Source organism: Eptesicus fuscus, chromosome 10 (assembly GCF_027574615.1).
Source record: "Eptesicus fuscus isolate TK198812 chromosome 10, DD_ASM_mEF_20220401, whole genome shotgun sequence".
Taxonomy (NCBI): domain Eukaryota; kingdom Metazoa; phylum Chordata; class Mammalia; order Chiroptera; family Vespertilionidae; genus Eptesicus; species Eptesicus fuscus.
In genome coordinates, this window is record NC_072482.1 from 18011037 (window position 1) to 18035310 (window position 24274).

At 39.0% G+C, this 24274-nt stretch overlaps 1 protein-coding gene and 1 long non-coding RNA gene across 3 annotated transcripts in view; one reads left to right on the forward strand and one right to left on the reverse strand.

The window, feature by feature from the left end:
* Nucleotides 1–18290, forward strand: part of PTCHD4 (patched domain containing 4) — a 170946-nt gene extending 152656 nt beyond the window's left edge. Inside the window, exon 3 of the mRNA XM_008153206.3 lies at nucleotides 16657–18290. Coding sequence (XP_008151428.2) covers nucleotides 16657–18290 — 1634 coding nt within the window. The remainder of the gene's footprint in view (nucleotides 1–16656) is intronic.
* Nucleotides 6637–24274, reverse strand: part of LOC114226956 (uncharacterized) — a 48593-nt gene continuing 30955 nt past the window's right edge. The window contains exon 3 of one of the 2 annotated variants that reach the window (XR_003613056.2): nucleotides 6637–6849. This is a non-coding gene — a long non-coding RNA (uncharacterized LOC114226956). Of the gene's footprint in view, nucleotides 6853–24274 lie in introns of both variants that reach the window. The other variant, XR_008557234.1, reaches the window with a different exon arrangement.

Consider the following 24274-nt stretch of genomic DNA (forward strand, 5'->3'; position numbering starts at 1 on the left):
GCTCCCTGTTGCAGCCGGGTGTGGCTCAGCATCCAAGCTAATTCAAGTCCATTAGTCCATGTGTGAGGTCCAACATGGCCATGTGCCATGTGGGCACAGGGGAGAGCAGCCCCCTGCACAGGAGTCACAGGAACCCTGCGCCCAGGGAAAGGGGAGAGAGAGAGAGAGAGAGAGAACTTCCTTTGTTTGGAAGTTCATATATTCAGGTTTGGAGCACTTGCAGAGACCACACCCATCCTGGCCACTAATTTGTTCCCAGGTGTGACTGGCAGACAGGGAGGTACCTTCGTACATCACTCAGACCTTACCGGGCATGTGTCTAAATTGTTTTTGTCCAGTCCCTTCCCCCATCCATCGGCTAGGAAGACACTTGAAGAGCGTTAAATGCAGTTTCCTGGCATAGATGTATAAATGGCATGCCTATATTTATCCTGGTAGTCTTCCCTTTCCTCCCTTCCTGTTAAATAATAACCAGGTTATTACAACAGTATCACTTCCACTTATGCATACTTCTAGTCTTCTCCCTGGAGGAGGAATCTAAGGCAAAAAGCTTTGCATTTATGCATACAGTTCTTCACTGGATTGCTTTCTCAGGAAAAGAGTGACATCCTTTTTGATTGGAGAAATAGGGAGAATCTGACATCCGATGGCCCCAAGACCACTAGGGACCTAAAAAGCAAACCTGTTTCTTTTCCTTTCTTTCTTTCCCTTGTTGGCATCCCTCTTTATTTACCTACAGTGGCATGGCCGCCCTCCCTCCTCTTGCAAGGGATGTATGTCTTTCTGAAGTGACTTTGTCTTTAACTGGAAGGATGTTTACATCGGGTTGGGAAGTAACAGGCTCCAGTGTCCTCCCATCTAGTTTTACCACAAGCAAGCTGATAAATTCATTGCTGCTTAGCTCAGGTTGTGGGATCTACTCTACTTAGAAGAGCCCTTAAGAAGAAATTTGATGGTAGCATGTGCACACTAAACTGACCCCAGTCTCTGGCACTGCCTAGGAGACTTTCTTCTGCTGACCCCATGCTTCCACTCTTGTCCAAAGAAGAAAATTCCTTAGACACGATATATGTTTTATAGGGTTTTAAAAATAGTTTCCCTAATTACTGTGTGTAGGGCCAGGTATAATAATGGAAATGGAACTCGTTAAGCAGATATTTAAAAATTATTATTAGCCAAAAAGATTCCAGAAGTTACCTAAAATTGTAGACACAGGGTTATGATAGTTAAAAATGCAGTTTAAAAATGTCCAACGCTGTTTGGGAAGGATGAAGTAATTACAGAAAAAGAAAACTACAGCTTGAATATGCTGTGTTTATGGCATGCCTACTCTGTCTACTATCAGACTGTTAAATTCGGGATGCTCGTTCACTGATCACCTCACAGGTAATGTCTGGAAATCAGTCATTCAATCAATCAACCTTGCTGGGTTCTATGCAGTGGAGAATAATTCATCCAAGAAGCTAAATGGGAGTTAAATTGTCATCCTTATAAATCAGGGGCAGGAACATCCCACCTGTGGGCCATATAAGGCCTGCAAAACCATTTGGTCTGGCCCTGCCAAGGCAACTGCAGGTCAGACTCGAAATTCAATAAATCTAGGTTTTTTCATAGCCACTTACATTTATATTAAGTGAATTAAATAAGTGAATGATGTTATAAATATCCAAATGGCCTTGGCAGAAAAAGACCCCCCCACCCTTGTAAATACAAATGGAGGCACGGCATTTCCCAATGTCCCTAATAAAGGTGGAATGGTGACCTTAAATGGGACCAGAGGCCAAGGTAGGGATCTCCACCTAACAAACCCCAAATCTAGATTTCCCTCTGCTACCTGTAGGGAGAGTTAAGTAGGTCTTCAAGGCAATCCCCCTAAGATTCCCTTAGCTGACAGCTGCATGAAAGACTCTTTGCCTTACAAATCCGGTTGCTGTCAGAAGAGAGTGTGCCAGAGACCAACCTTCTGAGCCTTCTCACTCATCTGTTACACAGGTAGTACAGGAGAGAGAAAGGGGCTTCAACTTACTGTTTTAGGGGAATAGTACTCAGTCCGTTGATGAATTGTCACAAGTGTTTTCAGGCTGTCAGCACCTAGCACTATCGAAATGACAATGGAATGGAAGCCCCCACTTCATGGAAATAGAAGTAGGGAACAAGACCCCCACCCCCCAAAAAAAAATACTAGAACACCAGAAATCTTGAAAACTCAGAGGCACAGATCCATTCCTTAATTTTACAATAAATATTTACTGAGTTCTAAATACTGCCTTAAGAAATGGTGATATTATAATCAAAGCATGGCATAGCTGCTGGCCTCAAGATCAGTCTATTCACAGAATTAAGAGGCTGAAGATACGGGTTCTGCTCCTGACTACCAAGGGGACACTGTTAATGCCACATGTCCTTGCTCTTCTGCATTTCCACTTTCTAACTACTAAATAAGGGGAGGTGGGATAGTACGTATGCTTCCAGGAGTTCATGAGATCATATGCAATGATATCCCTCAGGATCCCCTTTGGTGTATGCCCTCATCAGCGGGTCCTTCCTTTGTGCTCAGCCTACTTTGCCAACATACATTCATTTTAGGAAAGGATATGAAAAACTCATTCATCCAAAGGACTAAATCACTGTGCTTACAAGGTGGATCTTCCCAGGAGTATTTCCATTTTCATGGAAGACTAACTCCTTAAATTGCATACTAAAATTATTTCCACTTGCAGATTTCCACACAGTAACATTTTTTCTTGGCATTAGTCTAAAGTGGCTGGCAACTCTCCTAACACGTCTGGCCAGCCCTGCTGCATGGAGGGCTAGTATAGAAAATTTGGCTGGTTGTTTGTTTTTTTCAGGTACTGTATTAGTTTATTTGCAGATTTTAAGATTTTATAAATCTATCCAGGAAGTATTCTTAGGATACTCTGCCTCATGAGAAAGAAATGGGTGTTTCCTTTTGAGGTCCTCCACAGTTGGTGAGGACAGGTTTTGTGTAATACTGACATGACCGCATCTGTCATAGAAATTACCCCAAACATCAAATTAGAACAGACTGTCACCCTAGCTGGTTTGGCTCAGTAGATAGAATGTCAACCTGTGGACTGAAGGGTCCCAGGTTCGATTACGGCCAGGGGCACATACCTCCGTTGCAGGCTTCATCCCCAGTAGGGGCCGTGCAGGAGGCAGCCAATCAGTGATGTTCCTCTCTCATTGATGTCTCTATCTCTCTATCCCTCTTCCTTCCTCTCTCTCTCAAAATCAATAAAAAACATAAAAAAGAGACTGTCATCGCCCACTAAAGCACAGGAGAAGAGGGAAGGAGTATAACAATTCACAGGTTGTGATATGAGTTCCTATGCTGTGTTTCCTAACTGTAATTCAGTGATGATCACAGGACCTATCACCCACTGCTCCCTGTCATATCTCAGTCAACTTTTGAGCTTACAAGTTTAGCTATACAATTTTATCAACACTAGACTAAAAAAAGTATTACCTTAGTACCCTTCACTCCATGACACTGCTAGGTACTGGGGGACAAACAAAAAATGAAGACATGTCCTTGGTTTCAAGGCACTCACACTGCTATATAATACTTCATGTGGAATTCTATGCAGATGTCATCAGAGAAACAGTGAAAGTAATGAGATGCTTGGCCTGGAGCAGATGAAGGTACCATGCACCATCACCAATATGTGAATTAGGGATGTGAGGCAGAAAAAAAAAAGGTATATATTCCAAACAACACAACTGAAAGCAAATTCTAGAAATTTCAGGAAACTAATTTTGACATCGAATATGGGGGAGCTTTCCAAATTAGTACCTGGGCAGGAGGTGTGCTTGAGCATATGAAAAGAGAGGACCCATTGGGGGAAGGCTGAGAGTGCTCTCATGTAGCACCATGATTTGCATGTGGTAGGTGCTGCACTAATATCTGTTGATTAGTTGATCAATTTCTTTTGGAGGTGAGCTAATTTACTGAATATTCCCATACTACTGTTAGTACAGTCAACCCCTTGATAAAGAGAAAGTCAAGCACCAGAAATAGAATACATTTTACAAGCTTCCGATATTCTTTTATTAGCTCTTTATTCAACATTTCTGTGCCCTGGATTGTTGTAGGTAAATTATAAGTAAAAATGTTCTGAAAAGAAATAATGTGCACCTATTTTTTTCATTATGTAATTGCTGAAATTGCCCGAGAGTTTTAATGTGTATTTAAGGATTAGAAACTTTCAGATTATTTGCCTAAATTTCCCGATGGTGAATTGGCCAAAAATCATTCTTTCCTAGAATTTACTTGGTCATTCTATGGTCATAGCTATCTGGGAGAATTTTCATTTGACTGTTGTTTTTTTTTTTTGTTTTTTTTAATTGAGATATGATTAACATGTAGCATTATATCATATAACATATTAGTTTTAGGTATTCAATAAAATAATTTGATATTTGTATATATTGTAAAATGATCACCACAATAAATCTAGTTAACATCACCACACAGTTACAATTCTTTTGTTGTGATGAGAATTTTTAAGATTTGCTCTCTTAGCAACATTCAAATACACAATACAGTATTATTAATTATAGTCACCATGCTGTACAATTCATCACCAGGACTTACTTATTTTATAACTCTCAGGGTGTATATTTTGATCATCTTTACCCATTTCTCCCATTCTTCATTCCCCATCTCTGGCAACCACCAATCTCTTCTCTGCATCCATTAGTTTGGTTTTTGTTTTGTTTTTAGATTCCACTTTTCAGTGAGGTCTTACACTATTTGTCTTTCTTTTTCTCATCTATTTTATTTAATATAATGCTCTCAAGTCCTTTAATGTTGTCACAAATGTCAGGATTTCCTTCATTTATTTTTGTGGCTATATAATTATTTGTATTCATCCATCATCCATCAATAGTACTTAGGTTATTATAAATAACTAGAGGCCCGGTGAATGAAATTTGTGCACTGGGGTGAGGGGGTTGTCTCTCAGCCCAGCCTGCACTTTCTCCAATCTGGGACCCTTTGAGAAATGGCCGACTGCCCATTTAGGCCCAATCCCATGGACATCCCTCTCACAATCCAGGACTGCTGGCTCCCAACCACTCACTTGCCTGCCGGCCTGATTGCCCCTAACTGCTTCTGCCTGCCAGCCTGATCACCCCCTAAACACTCCCCTGCCAGCCTGATAGATGCCTAACTGCTCTGCTGCCGGCCCAATTGCCCCCAACTGCCCTCCTCTGCAGGCCTGGTCCCTCCCAACTGCCCTCCTCTGCCGGCTCGGTCACCCCTAACTGCCCTCCCTTGCTGGCCTGTTCGCCCACAACTGCCCTCCCATGCTGGCCATCTTGTGGTGGCCATCTTGTGTCCACATGGGGACAGCCATCTTTGACCATATGGGGGCAGCCATCTTGTGTGTTGGAGTGATGATCAATTTGCATATTACTCTTTTATTAGATAGGATGCTGCAGTGATATCTTTTCAAGCTAGCATCTTTGTTTCCTTGAGAAAAAATACCAAGTAGTGGGATTTCTGGATTATATGGTAGTTGTAATTTTAGATTTTTTTTAGGAAGCTCTATACTGTTTTCCATACTGGCTGTATCAATTTATATTACCAACAACAGTGCACAGGGTCCTTTTTTTCTCCACATCCTCACCAACACTTGTTATCTTTTGTCATTTTCAAAATTTATTATTGTCAGTGTTACAGATGTCCTCCAGTCTCCTCTCCTACTTTATTTCCCTCCACCTAGTCCTTGCCCTACCCCAGGCCTTCACCACACTATTGTCTGTGTGCATGGACTATCTATATATTTGTATATGTTGTTTGGTTAATCTCTTCCCATCTTCCTCACCCCACTTCCCTCTGAGATCTGTCAGTCTGTTCCAGGCATCCATGCCACTGCACCTATTTTGTTCATTAATTTATTTTGTTCCTTAGATTCCACACATAAGTGAGATCATGTGATATTTGTCTTTCTCTGTCTGGTTTATTTTGCTTAGCATAATATTCTCCAGGTTCATCCATGCTGTTGCAAAAGGTAAGACTTCCTCCTTTTTTACAGCAGTGTAAATATACCACAGCTTTTTTATCCACTTATCTGCTGATGGGCACTTGGGATGTTTCCAGATATTAATAGCCATTTTAATATGTGTAAGGTGCTTTCTCATTCTGGTTCTGGTTTGCATTTTCCTGATGATTAGTGATGTTGTGCTGTTTCTTGATTAAATTTTGACTAATGGAAATGGGCAGGACAAAGTCTATGAGGATTATTAAGATGGAAAGAGGAAATAGATTTAACTCATTACACAAGAGGGTAATGAGTTTCCTACAATTTCCATTCACTGAAGCTGTGTTTGGTGGCCTGACATGTCATCATGATTAGCTGTTTTTCAATAGACAGCTTCAAGAATGAAACACAGAAGTGTGACTATGAGAGCCAGTGCTCGGGACCCCTATGCCAGGATGCTATCTACCCCACCCATTGTTCTCTATCTTTTGCCTTTGGGAATTAACACCTACAATTTTCTGAGATAACTCCCCTCTAGAAATGTGTGTTGCCATAAGGCTAAACTAGGCTGTGGGCTGCTGAAAGGATCCAGATAGATTGCAGAAAAATACATTGAGAAAGAGCCTTTTCAATTGAAAAGGAAGTCTGTACTCATCAGGGATGTATTCAAATGATACCAGTTCAGTGGCTTTGAGAGTGCCCTCTGGTAGAGGTCTCCTTGCTGATGGAGCTCAGCCAGCTGCCCAGCATCGCTGCTGTGCTCTCCTGCAAGTGACTCTGGTTTGCTCTGTGAGTTGCAGAATGCAGAAATCAGTGGCTGCAAAGCTCCCTTTCAGCTTCTCTCCTGCTAAATGAGAGGGATTCTATTAGCTTATTCAGAATTGGATCACACAGGTAAGAATGCTGCAATTAGTTGAATCCAGTAAACTAGAACCCTTTATTAATCAGCATTTTCCTTAACATGTTAGGACAAAAAAGGCAAAATACAAAATAGTAACCAGAGAAGAAAACTTTTAAACTTGGCTCTAGGTTTGGTACACATTCAATCCAAACTCCCACACTCTACAACTATATAATAGTATTCAATAATACCTAATATTTGAGGGAGCTCTAATTGTGAATCAGATATTTATACTCTAGGATTCATGTCTAGGTTACCTTTAACATAGAAATCCTGTGAAGCAGATTTTCAAATTTTACAGATTGTCAAAGCTGGCCATGGAGTTGTTAGTTTGCCCAAGATAACAAATCTAGTAGATAGTATTAATGAAGCATAAACCCATGGGACTCAATGCTTTAACCAATATGCAATATTGCCTCCTGATTATTGGTGCATGATAAAATGATAACTCGGAAACATATCATTCAATAAATAATAATAGCTAATTCATTGAGTGTTTCCTGTGTTCCAAGCTCTGCTCAGGGCACACTGTAACTATTATCTCATTTAACCTTCACTTAATCCCCTAAAAGAGGTACTATTTTTATCCCCATTTTCCAGACTAGGAAAGTGAGGCACATAGAGGTTAAACTAATTCTCTCGACCTCACATATTACACAGTTGATGAAGCCAGAACTGGAACCAAAATGTGTTACTTCAGAGAACATTCTTTTAATTGCTACACATGCAATTTTCTTTTTCTTCTCCTCCCTCCTTCCCTCCCTCCCCCCTCCCCCCTCCCTCCCTCCCTCCCTCCCTCCATTCTTCCCTCCCTTCCTTCCTTCCTTCCTTCCTTCTTTCCTCCCTTCCTTCTTCCTTCCTTCCTTCTTTCCTCCCTTCCTTCCTTCCTTCCTTCCTTCCTTCCTTCCTTTCTTCCTTCCTTCCTTCCTTCCCTAACATTTGATACAGTACAGAAGATAAATACAAATCTAATACAATTTAGAATGATCTTATTCAATAAAGTTAATCAACCAATAAAAGTTGAATCAAAAAGGAAGTTCTGGTTGATGAATTTAATGACTCAGATGATTCAATTCCTGAGCTCTCTGGTTAATTAAATTTCCACAGGCTTCAGGCTATCCTGTTCAGAGAGAATTCCAGCCCATGGGATATTTTTATTTCATCTTCATTTCTAAGAAAGACAGCAAAACACTCAAAGATGCTCCCAGAAAACTTGTCCTTTGAAACATTATGCTTTTATCAAGCATTTGTGCTACAACTTTGAAGATTTTCTCTTGAACAGTATTTATTAGAAACCAAACTGTGCATAATTTAAATTTGCCAACATTCCTTCCATTTCAAACATGTTACTGAATGATTGAATCAAGCATTTTAAAAGTATTCTCCAGATCTTGGTGTTGCACAAATCCTAAGTAATCACCACTTTTACTTTTTATAAGATTGAAGAGCCCCAAATCTTGTAATTAATGAACTGCTAAATTAAAACATATAGCTGTGATGTGGTTTTCAAGTGGGATAAATGGGAGTTATTAACTTCAAAAGGATGGCATTTTACCATATTTCCCTAAAACATTCAGAATTTTTTTTTCCAATGAATAAATTGGTTTTCTAACGTTTTTGTTATTTATGTCTTACCTCAATAAACATTAGGATAATCTTAATTTTTATTCCTGTAAGTTCTTGTATTTATTATTATCATTTTTATATAATCTCTTGATTTTTTATGTATATGTTTGCGTTTAGTTTATAAATTACCAATCCACTTCTTTTGACAATTGTAGATTTTCTGACAAATGACCCATTCTTTCATTTATTGCTTTTCTCTGCTTAAAGCAATGGCTTTTTAGTTCTACTTGGCTCCTCCTTCTTTTTCCTATATTAATATGTATCCATGTTATCTTCCTCTCAAAACATTTTTCACTTCTCATATGCCCAACTGTCTCTTTTCAGTGAGGATGTAACTAAAATATTACTTCCACTAGGAAGCCATCCTTTTACTAGTGATGTGGTCTGGAAAGTCAAATCCTCCAGGAATTAACTCTCACTCAATACTACTGTTCTATCTCCTACAAGAGGCCTGGTGCATGAAATTAGGCCCTGTAGAATCAGGCCTAAACTGGCAGTCGAACATCCCTCTCACAATGCAGGACTGCTGGCTCCTAACTGCTCGCCTGCCTGCCTGCCTGATCACACCCTAACTGCTCCCCAGCTGGTCTGATTGACACCTAACAGGTCCTCTGCTGGCCCAACAACCCCCAACTGCCCTCCCCTGCAGGCCTGATCTTGCCCCTAACTACCCTCCCCTTCCAGCCTGATGGCCCCCAACTGCCCTCCTCTGCCAGCCAGGTCGCCCCTAACTGCCCTCCCCTGCTGGCCTGATCTTGCCCCTAACTACCCTCCCCTTCCAGCCTGATGGCCCCCAACTGCCCTCCTCTGCCAGCCTGGTCACCCCTAACTGCCCTCCCATGCAAGCCTGATCACCCACAACTGCCCTCCCCTGGCGGCCATCTTGTGGTGACCATCTTGTGGCGGCCATCTTGTGATGACATTGTGGTGGCCATCTTGTGACGATGTCACATGACACCACCTAGGCTTTTATTATATAGGCTACTCAAATAAATCAAATTAAAAAGTCAACAATAGCCTGGCTGGTATGGCTCAGTAGTTGAGCATTGACTTATGAACCAGGAGGTCAGTGTTCAATTCCCGGTCAGGACACATACCCATGTTGTGGGCTTGATCCCCAGCAGGGGGCATGTAGAAGGCAGCAGATCAATGATTCTCATTGATGTTTCTGTCTCTCTCTCTCCCTCTTCCTTTCTCTCTGAAATAAATAAAAATGTATTTTTTTAAAGTCAACAGTAACAACAAGAGTTTTATTTAATTTTGTTTTTCAAAATACTTATATATACTAAAATGCAAATGCCCTCAAGCCAAAGACCCCAAGGAACACTACTGTAATTGAACAAATTTTGTTGTGTTGACTTGTTACAATGAAGAAGAACATACTTTTTGGGTGACTAAGGGAGCATTTCCGGAAGTAGGTATTATAATGGGCATACTGTATGATTTTTGCAAATGTTAGGTGATTTGGAAGAGGGCTCAAGGCAGCATGATTGGTTACTGTCAAGAAGGGAGTATGATTCTATGATCACGTAAAGTGTGAGAAGACCAGACCAAGACTACACTGATTGGCAAAGAAGCAGGAATCACTTCTACTATTCCTTTTTTTAAATCATTATTGTTGAAAGTATTACATAATGTCCCTTTTACCCCCATTGACCTCTTCTAGCCTGCCCCCCCCATGCCCAAGCCTTCACCACCCTATTGTCTGTGTCCATGGGTCATGCATACATGCATACAAGTTCTTTCCTTGATCTCCTTCCTCCACCTTCCCTCTGAGATAAGAGAATATTTGGTCCATTTTATGTTTTAGACAGTGTTTTTGTTTTGTTTCACCCAGTCATAATCATGGAGTGGTCTTAGAGCTGTATCCATCTCAGTCACAGAGTAGTCTTGTCTGATGCTATTCTGCCAAACTGTGGTAAAGACCAATGCCTACTTGACAGCATCCAGCTATCAGGACTGCTTTTTTCTTTCTCAGGAATAATGTATATTTATTTCATGAAACTTAAGAGACACAGAAAGCATTGAGAAGAAAATGGAAAGCTTCCTGGTAGTCATTTTCCCCCTGAATGGGGATGCCAGGGAGAGGGAGAAAACAGGAAATCATGCCATCATGTGAGAGCTGGCCCTGCTGTAGTGCTTCAGCTCTTGGCAGCCCTGAGGCCCTGCAGCAAGGAAAGCTGAAAAGAGAGTACCGCCTCCCCCCACTCCCCCAGCTGGCTCAGCTGTGGTGGTAAAGATAGCAGTAACCAAGCTGCATTCAGAAGGCAGCATTCAAAGTCAAATGATTTGGAAGGTTCTCCATGGCATACATCCTACAATTGCCAGCATTGAGCTTTTCCAGTCAATATAGTCCTTACTGCATACTAAATACATGTGTTAACTTCTCTAAAACGCATCACAATTCTATGAAGTAGGTCTCCTTGTTATCTCATTTTATAGATGAGGAAACATATGGAGAGGTTCAAAAAACAATCTGCCCATCATCACAGAGCTAGGAAGTGAAATATATGGAATTTAAATTTAAACTGTCTGGCTCTGGGGAATGTGCTACTAACCAATATCAAATAGTGTTATTTTTCTAGCTGGGTCCACTTTGAGTATTAAAAATTTTATTTTAATAGTTATTAGGTTCCAAAACAACCCTATCACCTCTCTCTATTTCTATCTCTGTTATCTCTCTGTTTCTCTCTCTCTCTCTCTCTCTCTCTCTCTCTCTCTCTCTCTCTCTCTCTCCTAGTACTAGTGTATATATAGGGACACATAAAAAATGGACTTTAAAAGTTTTTAACTTTTGCCCTGAACCCTGAGGGGTCCAGGGTTCAGTTTTGGTCAGGGGCACGTGCCCCAGTAGGAGGTTGTGCAGGAAGCAACCAATCAATGACTCTCATCATTGATGTTTCTATCTCTTCTCTCCTCTCTGAAATATTAGTAAATAAAACAAAAATATTAAAATTGTTAAACTTTATGTAGAATTACAAAAATGATGGCATGCAAACTATGCCATGAGACTATATGCTCTTTTCTAAGCATTAAACTATGTTAAAATATTCAACCACTCTGAAAATTATACAATGAGAATCTGTTGCTAAATTCCATTTTTTTTAAAATAAAGGACCTAATAAAATTCTCCAACCTCCTGCTAAGTGCTAAGGGATGAGTATCTGTTCAGGTTCATTTTTAATTCCTCTTTTTATGCAATACCCTATCTCTGTGTTTTAGCCTGCCTCATTCTAGACTGGGATGGGGCATCTCAAGAGAAGCCACTTCCTGCTTAAGGGTAATATGAAGCTAGACTCACCCTCATTGCACAATATCATCACAGATTTCTAGGTAAAACCATCAAATGCATCTGACAAGATCAGCTTGAAAAATTCTGTTGAATAATTTTCTACCCTATGTGTTTTTCAGCTCTGTAGGTAACAAGAGGCAAAAGCCTTGGCCATCCTTTATAAATGGAGCTTGATAATCACCTATTTATTCCAGATGAGAATTAATTAAAAATAGGCATTCTACAAAATACACTATATTTATCACCTTTAGGTTAGACATCAAGGTGATTAGAAAAATTATCAACTCTTAGGCAGCATGAGTGCTTTATGGACCCATTTGTACTCTACCAAATAGCAACTTAGAGCAAATTCTTTAATTTTATATTCCATTCCCTATAGAACTTTATAATGCTGAACCAGTCAAATTAATGAATTACATGCTAATTTTGCAATTGGACATAATTGATATACTGTATATCAGCACCTCTGCCACAGAATCACTGAGTAACATTCAGCAAGTGTCCTTCTCAGTGAAATGAGGCAAACTACTATATCTGTATCCAAAATCTTACACTGAATAAAGGACTGTTCATAATAACCACTGCAAAAAAATATCTTTAAAACTAGACACAGATTATGGCCAATTCAGTGTCACAAACATTTTTTAATCACCAGTAATGTGCCAAATAATTTGGACACAAAAATGACAAAGGCAAGTGCCTGAAACTAATATAATATGGTATATCAACAGTAATTAGAAAATAAATTAATTTTTACAAAGTATATAACTTCTTGACACAGATAATAGGATGCTTTAAGTATATCATTTTAATAATGAAGAATAAGTAAAAGATACATACATTTTTTGAACCTAGATAGAATCAAGAATTACAATATCCCAGCTGGTATGGCTCAGTGGTTGAGCATTGAACCATGAATCAAGAGGTCACTGGTTTGATGCCTGGTCAGGGCACATGCCCAGGAATAGAATTGGCTCAATCCCCAGTGGGGTGTGTACAGGAGGCAGCCAATCAATGTTTCTCTCTCATCAATATTTCTATCTCTCCAGCCATCTCCCTCCTCTCTCCCTCAAAAAATCAATAAAAACTATTTTTAAAAAAGAATTACAGTTGATTTAATTCAATAAGAGGTTAGTGGACATCTCTGGTCATCTATCACTTTGCCAAATGTTCTGCAGAGTATAAAAGTAACATAAAATGCATTCTCTGACCTTGAAAAATTTTCAATCTAACCAGAGATTGACCATACCTTGAGAAAGTAATTTTGTTCCAGAGCAAAACAGCCCATGATTGGGTGTTAAAATGAGTTACTAATAGATGCAATAGAGTTTACGAATCAGAAAAAAAATCGATGTGTTTGGAATTTTCAGAGATAGATTCTTGGCAAAGATGAGAATTGAGCTGACCCTTAACTGTCCAATGGATAGGATTTCAATTAAATGACCAGTAATTAGGAGAATATGTTAAATAAGGCAGAAAAAATAGCATGAACAAAACTAAGAAGATAAAACTAATCTCGGGCCCTAACCAGTTTGGCTCAGTGGATAGAGCGTTGGCCTGCAGACTGAAGGGTCCCAGGTTCGATTCAGGTCAAGGGCATGTACCTTGGTTTCGGGCACATCCTCAGTAGGGGGTGTGCAGGAGGCAGCTGAGTGATGTTTCTCTCTCATCGATGTTTCTAACTCTCTATCCCTCTCCCTTCCTCTGTAAAGAACCAATAAAATATATATTTTTAAAAAAAGACTAATCCCGGGTAGGTTTGTGGAGAGAGAAGATTACCCTGACTAAAGCAGGTAAGAGATATGAACTGCTAGGAAGTAATCTAATTATGATAAGAATCAAGTGAGTGAATATTGATAGGAATACCTTGTAAAATACCTAAACCTATGAATGAGATAAAACATGCCATCTCCAAACAAAGTTTGGAAATTGTGTTTTCAGTCTTTATCAAACTTAAAGTGATTATTTGATTACTTAACCTAATATAGTTTAACACATCTTCCTACACATACAGACCTTTGTACTATATAAAGCAACACACTGGCCTACATAGTGTACCTAATATTCCATAAAAGTGACCATTAGCAAAGGCAAGGCAAATTTAGCTATAGCCTCACGTAGCCGTTCCCCTCCGCTTGTGGCTACAAAGATAGCAAGAGTCCTCATTTCAGAAGAGAAGTGCTCTATTTAAATAATTATTTTAATTACCTTAACTAATATCCTAATATAACATTTTTGTCAAGGGAATAAAAGAACAAGTATCCTGTTTGGTCAAGGAGTCTTGCAGAAGATAGAAATTAACAATTGATGTTAAGAATCATTAGACTTAATTCAGTGATCATATATGTTAGGTTAGTAATATTTTTATTAAATTGTTTGGGGTCACATTGGTTAATAGGTCCATATAGGTTTCAAGTCTACATCTCCAGGACACATGATCTGCACATGGCATTATCTGCCCACCACCAAAAGTCAAATCATCTTTTGTAACTCTTTGTTACTCCCCACCCCCTTCCCACTGGTAACCACCATACTGTTGTCTGTGTCTATGAGTTTCAGTTTTATATTCCACATATGAGTGAAATCATATGGTTCTTAGGTATTTCTGACTGATTTATATTGCTTAGCATAATAATCTCAAGGTCCCTCCATGTTGTTGCAAATGGCAGTATTTTATCTTTTCTGATGGCTGAGTAGTGTTCTATGGTATATATGTACCATATCTTTTTTATCCAATCCTCTATTGAAGGACACTTTGGTTGTCTCCAGGTATCGGCCACTGTGAATAATGTTGCGATGAACAATGCATATGTCTTTGTGAATAAATATTTTTGAGTTTTGGGGTAGTTACCCAGAAGGGAGATTGCTCTCAGAACCCTTTCTACTTGTTTGGTTAAAGGATCTTTCCTGACTGGAGACTCAGAAGAGAGAACTTTGGAGAATAAATAACTTTTCTGGAGAAAAAAGTATTTATTTGGAATAATAACTCCAGTGCAATAACAAACAATAGTTAATTGTAACTCCCAGAATAGGTGGACCAATGTATCTTTAAAATCAAAGATCAGCATTATATACATTTAAACCTGTAAATTCCATGGTCTAACTATAAAGCAAGAATTCTTAGATCCCCATAAAAGAAGTTTGGGTAGGTGTTAACTCACTTACAAAACTTTGTTGGTTAGGAGTAGGTTCACTTGCATATAACCGCCTTACTTACAGCCGTTTAGACAAATGGAGATTTGATTTTCTTTAAAGAGAATCCAAGAGGAAGATAGGCTAAGGCTCTTGTTGGTGGCTCCATGATGTCATTTGGGACAAAGCTCTGTCTGGTTTTCTAATAAGCATCCTTAAATGACTTCTTCTTACATCACATTGTCCAGAAATACGTCACATGAACCACCCCTAGTTGAAAGGTGGGCTGAGAAATCAAGTTTTTAATTGCGTAGTCCCAAATAAAAGTGACAAGGAAGGAAAGGAATTATGTGGGCCAGTTAGCAAACTCTATGAACAACACAAAATCAATGATTATAGTGCGACCTCAGCCATGATAGTATGTCTGTTAAAGCACTGCTAAGTAAACTGGGTCTGTAACCCAGAACTCCACTCTCTAGGTGCCACACAAAGTCCATTTTCCAGGTTTTCTTAAACTCGTTCATTTTGAACCTTTATGTTACATTTTTGTCCAGTGGATTTCTTGGAGAACAGCCCAAGCACAGCTTTTGTCCAGACATAGAAAAGGTTTGTCTGTAGTGATGCTGTGGCTGCAAGGGCAAGACGGATCTATGAAGATTTCCATTCAGGCAGACAGTTATCGACTGATATATCGTGGCTGATCATTGACAGAGCTAACTCAGGCAAGTGGGAAAAAGTGGGGGGGGAAAGAGAAACTACAGGTATAGTATGATGCCTTTACCGTTTCTGATTTTGTAAGAAAGAAGCAAGTGGTGGTATCCTAAGAGCTGTCAAGTTCCTGAAATAAAATATCTCAGTATCTATTAGCTTCAGACACATAGTAGGTGTTCAAGTAGTATTTTTGAATAATTGTTTTTGTCTATTTACCCTTATCAAAATGTGCACAGAAGCTGGCTATAAAAAGTAGCATTTTCTATGTACTGTAATGAGGCAGTCAAACGTTTAGTCGGTTTACATCTCTGTGAATAAAGGCTCTCTGAGGAACCCAGAGGAAATGCTGGCTGTGATCTCTTGCTCTGATGGTCTTGCCTTGTGATAGTCTTGCCTTATCTTTTATATGACCTGGCAGATTTTTTTTTTTTTTTACTCACATCCAGTGTAAATTGAATCTATAGGAATCAGTTTCTAAGCCATTTGGCCACCAAGCAGATTATTAACATTGCAAAATCAATTTAAAGCCATTTTTAAGTGTTTAAAATCATCTTCTAATTTCCTAAATCAGAATGTAAATCAGCCTGAAATGGAGGTTAGGGACTGTCAATCAATACATCAGTTGATCAAGCTCTGAGTTGGTGTTGAAGGGCATTGAAGATGCAGGACTAACAGCCCCTGCTCTTGACAATTTATAATCCATTTAAGGAGACAATGTGTGTGCAAATTATGCCACATTATATTACAACTTGTTAAATTAACAGAATGGATAATAAATACTTCATTTTTTCCAACAAATAAATCTGGACTTTCCTAAAGTGGGAACATGGAGCAAATATGTCCTGCTATGTAACTCAAATTTTGAGATCCTAATAGGAGGATTAGAGTATAAAGTACTGTTTACCATAGATAACCTATCAGGAATTCATTTGAATTCACATAGGAGAAAATAAAAAACAATTATTCTTTTTCTTCTTTTCTTAAATTAGGTCATGGAACTAAAGGAGTATTTGAGCTTCTGTCTGGATGGCGGAGAACCAGAGAAAATCTGCCCTTCAAAGACAGGGTAGCAGATGCCTATTCTGATGTGATGGTCACCTATACCATGACCAGCTCCCTGTACCTCATTACCTTTGGCATGGGTGCCAGCCCATTCACAAACATAGAGGCTGTCAAGGTCTTCTGTCAGAACATGTGTGTCTCCATTCTGTTAAACTACTTCTACATTTTTTCTTTCTTTGGCTCCTGTCTGGTCTTCGCTGGCCAACTAGAGCAAAACCGCTACCACAGCATCTTTTGCTGTAAAATCCCTTCTGCAGAATACCTGGACCGCAAACCCGTGTGGTTCCAGGCAGTGATGAGTGACGGGCATCAGCAGACATCCCATCATGAGACGAACCCCTACCAGCACCACTTTATTCAGCACTTCCTCCGTGAGCATTACAATGAATGGATTACCAACATCTACGTGAAGCCCTTTGTTGTCATCCTCTATCTCATTTACTCCTCCTTCTCCTTCATGGGGTGCCTGCAGATCAGCGACAGAGCCAACACCATCAACCTGCTAGCCAGTGATTCCCCGAGTGTTTCCTATGCCATGGTCCAGCAGAAATATTTCAGCAACTACAGCCCCGTGATAGGCTTCTACATCTACGAGCCCCTCCAGTATTGGAACAGCAGCGTCCAGGAGGACCTGCGGAGACTCTGCAGTGGCTTTACTGCCATGTCCTGGGTGGAGCAGTACTACCAGTTCCTGAAAGTTAGCAACATCAGTGCCAATAACAAGAGCGACTTCATCAGTGTCCTACAGAGTTCGTTTCTGAAAAAGCCAGAATTCCAGCATTTTCGCAATGACATCATCTTCTCCAAGGCAGGGGATGAGAACAACATCATTGCTTCTCGCTTGTACCTGGTGGCCAGGACTAGCAGAGACAAGCAGAAGGAAGTCATAGAAGTGTTGGAAAAGCTGAGGCCCCTGTCCCTCTCCAAGAGCATCCGCTTCATCGTGTTCAACCCCTCCTTTGTGTTCATGGACCATTACGGCTTGTCGGTCACAGTGCCTGTTCTGATTGCAGGCTTCGGTGTTCTCCTGGTGTTAATCCTGACTTTTTTCCTAGTGATCCACCCTCTGGGAAACTTCTGGCTAATTCTTAGCGTCACCTCAATTGAGCTGGGGGTCCTGGGCTTAATGACATTATGGAACGTCGACATGGATTGCATTTCTATCTTGTGCCTTATCTACACTCTAAATTTCGCCATTGACCACTGTGCACCACTGCTTTACACATTTGTATTAGCAACTGAGCACACCCGAACACAATGTATAAAAATCTCCCTGCAAGAGCATGGGACAGCCATTTTGCAAAATATTACTTCTTTTCTTATTGGGTTGGTCCCCCTCCTATTTGTGCCTTCGAACCTGACCTTCACACTGTTCAAATGCTTGCTGCTCACCGGGGGTTGCACACTTCTGCACTGTTTTGTTATCTTACCTGTGTTCCTAACCTTTTTCCCCCCTTCCAAAAAGCACCATAAGAAAAAGAAACGTGCCAAGCGAAAGGAGAGAGAGGAAATTGAATGCATAGAAATTCAAGAGAACCCTGATCACGTCACCACAGTCTGAAGGTGTAACTAACGGATTATTTTTCTTTTCCAATATTGCACAACGATGCAGGGCGAGTAAAGCTCAGACCTCAGCTGCTTGGGCTGGCCAGGGGTAACAAGGCAAGTCAGATCAAGAGTGAATTCCTCATGACACGTCAAGGTGTCCACTTCTTGGGGGAAAGAGGGAATCAGGGGAGGGGAAACCTTCTTTTCAACCTTGTTCTCCACTAAAGATAAGTTTCTGGATGTGATCTTAGAGCTCTTCCAAGGAATGGATGGGTCAAAGAAGTGTTAAAAGCCCAAAAGAACCAACTGCTTTCAAAAATAAAATGCTTAGGAGAGCTGGAGAGATGGAGAAGAGAGGGAAGGGGGCCTCCAAATAGGGAAAAAGACATAGAAAATGCAAACTGCCGTGGCACTTTTCATATTTGGTTTTTGAACAGGTTGGTCAAAGGAAACCTATGCACTTGGGAAATACATATTTAATCCCGTCTAAACCAAAGGACTTCCCGATCCATTTTCTGTGTACATATATGTGTGTCTTTACTGTACATTGGCATTTGTGTGGAGGGAGATGTCCATTTGCATATAGGCTGGCCTTTCTCTAGAAAGTCAAATCAGCCTTAGCCAAATAAGGAGTCTTCATGGCCATTCAAAATCAACTCCAGTGTTTCAGCAGCAAGAGTATTATTCAACTGTGTTAAGCAAAATGATCAGAGATGTGACTCTATTAGATTCTACATATCATGTTGTTCAGTCTTTGAGATTCTTGCTTTGGAAGACTTAGCAAAAAAACACAAAGGGCATATGAATTAATTGCCACATGGACAAGGTTTAAAATCTCGTGTTAGAGCTAAATAGTTGGCATGGGTTTTTTTTATTGGCTTTTAATGGTTCTCTATAATTAAGGAGGCTGATTTGGCTGCTTTCAGAGAGCTCAACCACTGCAAATGAGCATTTTTATATGTACTGTCTATACATGTGTATATAAGGGTGCACTAGTTAGTGTGTGTGTGTGTGTGTGTGTGTGAGGTGAGGGAGAGAGAGAGAGAGAGAGAGAGAGAGAGAGAGAGAGAGAGAGAGAGAATGCAATAGTTAAAGTGTTCTCATTTCAGATGGTAAAAATATATTGCCATGGAAGAGAGAAAATTACTTTGTAAGAAAGGAGGCATAACTAGGAAGCTAGTAGAATGATATGGAGTAAATGGGCCATCATCATTCATCATGCACCATCTACTGGTTCTCAGTGTATTGAAAATATTCTAATCCTATAAAGTCTCTTGTGTTCCTTGAATTGATATTTGGAACATTAACCCAAGCCACAGTCACTATCGTGGTGGTCACGGCAACTACTATTTTGTAGCTTCTTGCCGTATTATTGTTCTAGTTACCTGAAAAGTGCTTCTTGGTAGGCCCACTTTCTAGGGTGATTGTAGCTTCCCACAGGTGGCAAGTAATTGTAACGGTGGCTGAATCCTCTCTCAAAAAAAGGTTTGGCTCAGTGGATAGAGCGTCGGCCTGGGGACTCAAGGGTCCCAGGTTCGTTCCAGTCAAGGGCATGTACCTTGTTGGGCACATCCCCAGTAGGATGTGCAGGAGGCAGCTGATCAATTTTTCTAACTCTTTATCCCTCTCCCTTCCTCTCTGTAAAAAATCAATAAAATATATATTTAAAAAAAAAAAAAAAAGCTTAAAAGCTAAAGTTTAGAACTGTGCCCCAGCAGATAGACTAAGTCTGTTGGATGCTTACTTGGATTAATGCTGTGCATCCTGTCACAGAATATTACTAGAAAATGCCTTTTCCTGTGCCAAGTAGTAGAATAAGTTAATTTTCAGGTAGGACTGAACAAATATCCAATGATTATAAAATCTGTTAGTAAGCTCTTTTACCTGGAAAAGAGCAACTGTTTCCCACTAACTTTGGTTGTATATTGTAATTGAATCTCAAATATTAAATCTAAAAAAAAAAAAAGGATAAAAGTCAATCTCCTAGACTCAGTTAAGTTCAGAAAAGAGCTATAGTAGATGTAGTCTTTGGAAATCAACTTTATGGATGAATGAAGTAACAAAACAGTGTACCTTTTACAAATAAAGAGTTTACCATAATATTAAGGGAAAGGAGAACTGTTTCTAAAAAACACACACACACACAAAAAAAAAACTTTAGCCAAACTTTATTTTATTAAATGGAGTTTGATTTGTCCTACCTTGACGCAATTGAGTTCCTGTTAGAAATTATGTATGTCTTTTCAATTGTGTTCATCTGGTCACAATATCAATAGATCAAGTATGGAAAATAATTGCCATAAACATAGGGTTATTGTTCTTGCATTATACGTAAAGTCATGTCACAGATAACCCTAGCCTTTTACCTCCTGAACTGCTCTGCTAGAATGAACTGGTGTTTGGCACTAGTAGACATGCAGACCATGATCTCATATCTGAAACAGAAATTTCTGAAGAATTGGATGTGGTTTTTGGTGAGGGGTGGGAGGGTGGAGGACAGGATTCTTCTTTCACAGTTTATTAATTATTTGTGAAGATTTGTTTTACCCCTCTTTACATCTCTTTCAAAAGATGAGAGGTAATCACCTGAGGAAATCCATTAATTATCATATCACTCCACTTCTTTCCAGGTCATGCCATCCTCCCAAGCACTTACCAATTTTCAAAAAGCTTGCCTACTTTTTCCTTAATTACCTACAATTGCACATGCACAGAATGTTGCAGGATGATACATAAAGAAAGAATCGAGCATGCCAGGTGCCAAATGCATATGGGAATAGTGGCATATATTGCCAAACCACTGATATTTCTAATATCATTTACATAGTGTCTATTTGGAAGAGGAAAAAATAGTTCTTTTGGGGGCTATATCTTCAAGGATTAAAGTGACTAAGATAAATATGAATTTCTCATTGCTCAAGTGACTAGAGGTGTGGAATTTTAGAAGGACATTTTCTTTTCCAGAATACTATGTGAACTGTAGCAATAAATCACTGAAATGGAATTTCTTGTTCTGGAAGAGTTAATATACCACTCAAATGCCCTAACTCAGCCCCAGGCAGTAATTTAAGTCCAGGAAGACTCTAACAGCATCATATGACCTCCCAACCTCACTCTGGAACAGATGTTTCCAAGAATTCCATTTACTGAATGCCAAAATACATTCTAAAATATGAGATCATGACTTGCAGATTAACACCCAACCTCTGCCTTTTTCAATAGCTTGTGTGCAACTCTCCCTGGCTTTTCAAATTTCCTCCTGTTCTTTGTCCACTTGTGAAATAATGATGGTGTCCAAATAAGGAACTTATATACTGCTAGAAGATGGCCAATCAACTCCTAGAAGAGAAGAAACCTTCAGGATATGCCTCAGATATGTAGAATATTTTATTTTGTTGGAACATGTTTTTTTTCCTTAAAGTGAGAGGTTTCAAGTTTGTAAAAACCACACGTTTTCTTAATTTAAAATGAATGTGAATTTGTTTTCTTCCATCAGAATTTATATTTAAATTGGAGAAACCATAAGAGCCTACTCTCCATGATGGTTAATAAAGCTTCAAAGAGGTACTCACTTAAATTGTAGAAAGAGATTTGGCTACAAGTTAAATTCTTAACCTATTATACTTAAAGGTAATCATATGCTAACTTCAACCTTACTGACTTTTTTCTAAATGAAGGGTGTACTTAAAGGTCATCCAATTAATTCTTTCAGGAACTGTGAACCTCTTTGAAAGTTGTGCATGAATATTCTATGAAAGAATTATTTTCCACTGTGGTTGTATCATGTGAGTGTCCCTTTCCCATTTAATTCCTGTTTATTCCCACCAAATTTTTAGTTTTACCTTGTGAGCTTAGAAGAAGAATTGTGACAAAGGAAGCTCCTATGATTCTATAATAGCCATTCTTGAATGTTGAATTCAAGAGGGTGAGAGCTTTGTCCATTTTGTAATTACCCATTACACCTTCCCATAATAAGCTAATCTTTCTAGGCTTGTGGTTAGAGCTAGAGATTAACCATTGCCATTCGGAATTAGATGTATTTTTATACATTGGCTGTAAATATCATAATTACAGTCACATATTTTTATGACCAAATAGTTAATGAATGCCTGGCACTATGCATGCATTGTTACTAATAGTACATAGATTTTTAAAGACACTATTTTCATGGTTATTGCAACTTTTATTAAAATTATCATATCACCTAGTAATAAATGCCTTGTAGGTTTTGGTCCTAGGGCCTAAATTCCATAGAAAGTTCTTTCCCAAGAAGAACAATTGCCTTTCTTGGGTGTCAGTGGCAGCAACCTCTTCTAGAATGTCTTCTGGAAAAACTTAGAGGCTAAATCTGGCTTCCAGGTAGAGGACCTACCAGATTCTGTGTCAGTCAGTACTTAAGCATTCTTTAATGTCCTGTGTTTGCTCATCTCATGGTGATCCGGAGAATACAATGCCTTGAAACTGGAATTTAGATGGTGTCTACTATTGATTGGAGAATTCAATGATTTGCTTAACCTCTTCCCAGAGGGATCTCTCTGTTCAGTCTGTTTTGTTGGTGTTTGCAAATGGCATTAATAATCCTTTCAAATGTGAACCTGAAAATTGTAATTTATTTCAAAAGAGATCTAGAAGCACTTTTATTCCTTGAAAAAAAAAGGAAAGGAAAAAGACATTTTGCTCTTTCTGTGTCATAAAAAATTTTGTGACCAATTTTATGACATTGATTCCAAACCCATCTATAGCTGAATTGCCATGCCCTTGAAATCTCCCCATCTTGAATCTAAATATAAAACTCAGCATCATTACTGTGGTGCAGGCATTTATACCAACCCTTTGTAAGCAATGATCTGACAATATGTTGTGTAGAGGAAAAATGAGCTATTTTTTTTTACTGGTTTGTCTCCAAAATCATGACTACAAATATATTTACCCAAATGAAAGCAGAAAAATCATAATGGAAGCAATAAAGCCTCTTTGCATCTGGTCCAGCAGGGGTGGGACTATGTATAGTTATAACAGCAATAAATTACATTGATTTCTAAGCTAAATGGCCAAGATTTGAGTCACCATCATTTTAGATAGAAGGCAAGAGACAATGTTCTGTGTTTGAAGTTTCGTGGAGTTGGGTCAGGCAACATTTGGAATAAGATTAAAAAGATGTTGAGAAATGAGCCCACATGCTTAGACATTAGGATATCTGTATGTAGGCGTGATGGAACAGGTGGGGTAAATGCCATATATTTTACAGTTTAGGATACGGCACAGAGAATTGCATGGTGCATTAAAACTATAGATTTTTAACTGCTAGAAAATTGATTATATGCAAATATATCCCACTTGAATATTTTCTTCTCATTTGTCAGATTCATAATCTCATATTTACAGAGAAAGTGCTCCTGAATTTCCAAGCATGAACCAGCAAGTATGAGCCATAGATCACTTTATGGGTGAAAATGGGCTACTGGGATACTCCTTGAAAAGAAGATTCAAGCAAGCTCCCAGATAAGCATTATTCATTCCCAGGGATGGCTATTGGCATTGATCTGATTTTGTACATACTTGGGACATAATGAATACGTTTTTATGTTTTCTCTGTACTTAATGAGGACCTCTCTATTGATGATAGAAAAGTCACTTGCTTTTTTACAAAATGAAAAACAATTCAAAGAGAGAAATATATAGGGTTTAAAAATCATATACTAGACTAATACAGATGACTAGCCTACAGATAACAGCATCTCTTTTGCACCTGTAAAGATGCTGTCATAATTAAATGGGCTTATACCCTAAACTGAGAACCTCTATAAGGTACATAACTTTAATGTATTAAATATTTATAAAAAATCATTGCTAAATTTGCACTTTTATAAATTATAGAAAGCCAGTCCCTATTATTTTTCCCAGTTGAAATTTTTCCTAAGAAAATTAAATATTTATAAAAATCATTGCTAAGTTTTCACTTTTATGAATTATAGAAAGTCAGTCCCTATTATTTTT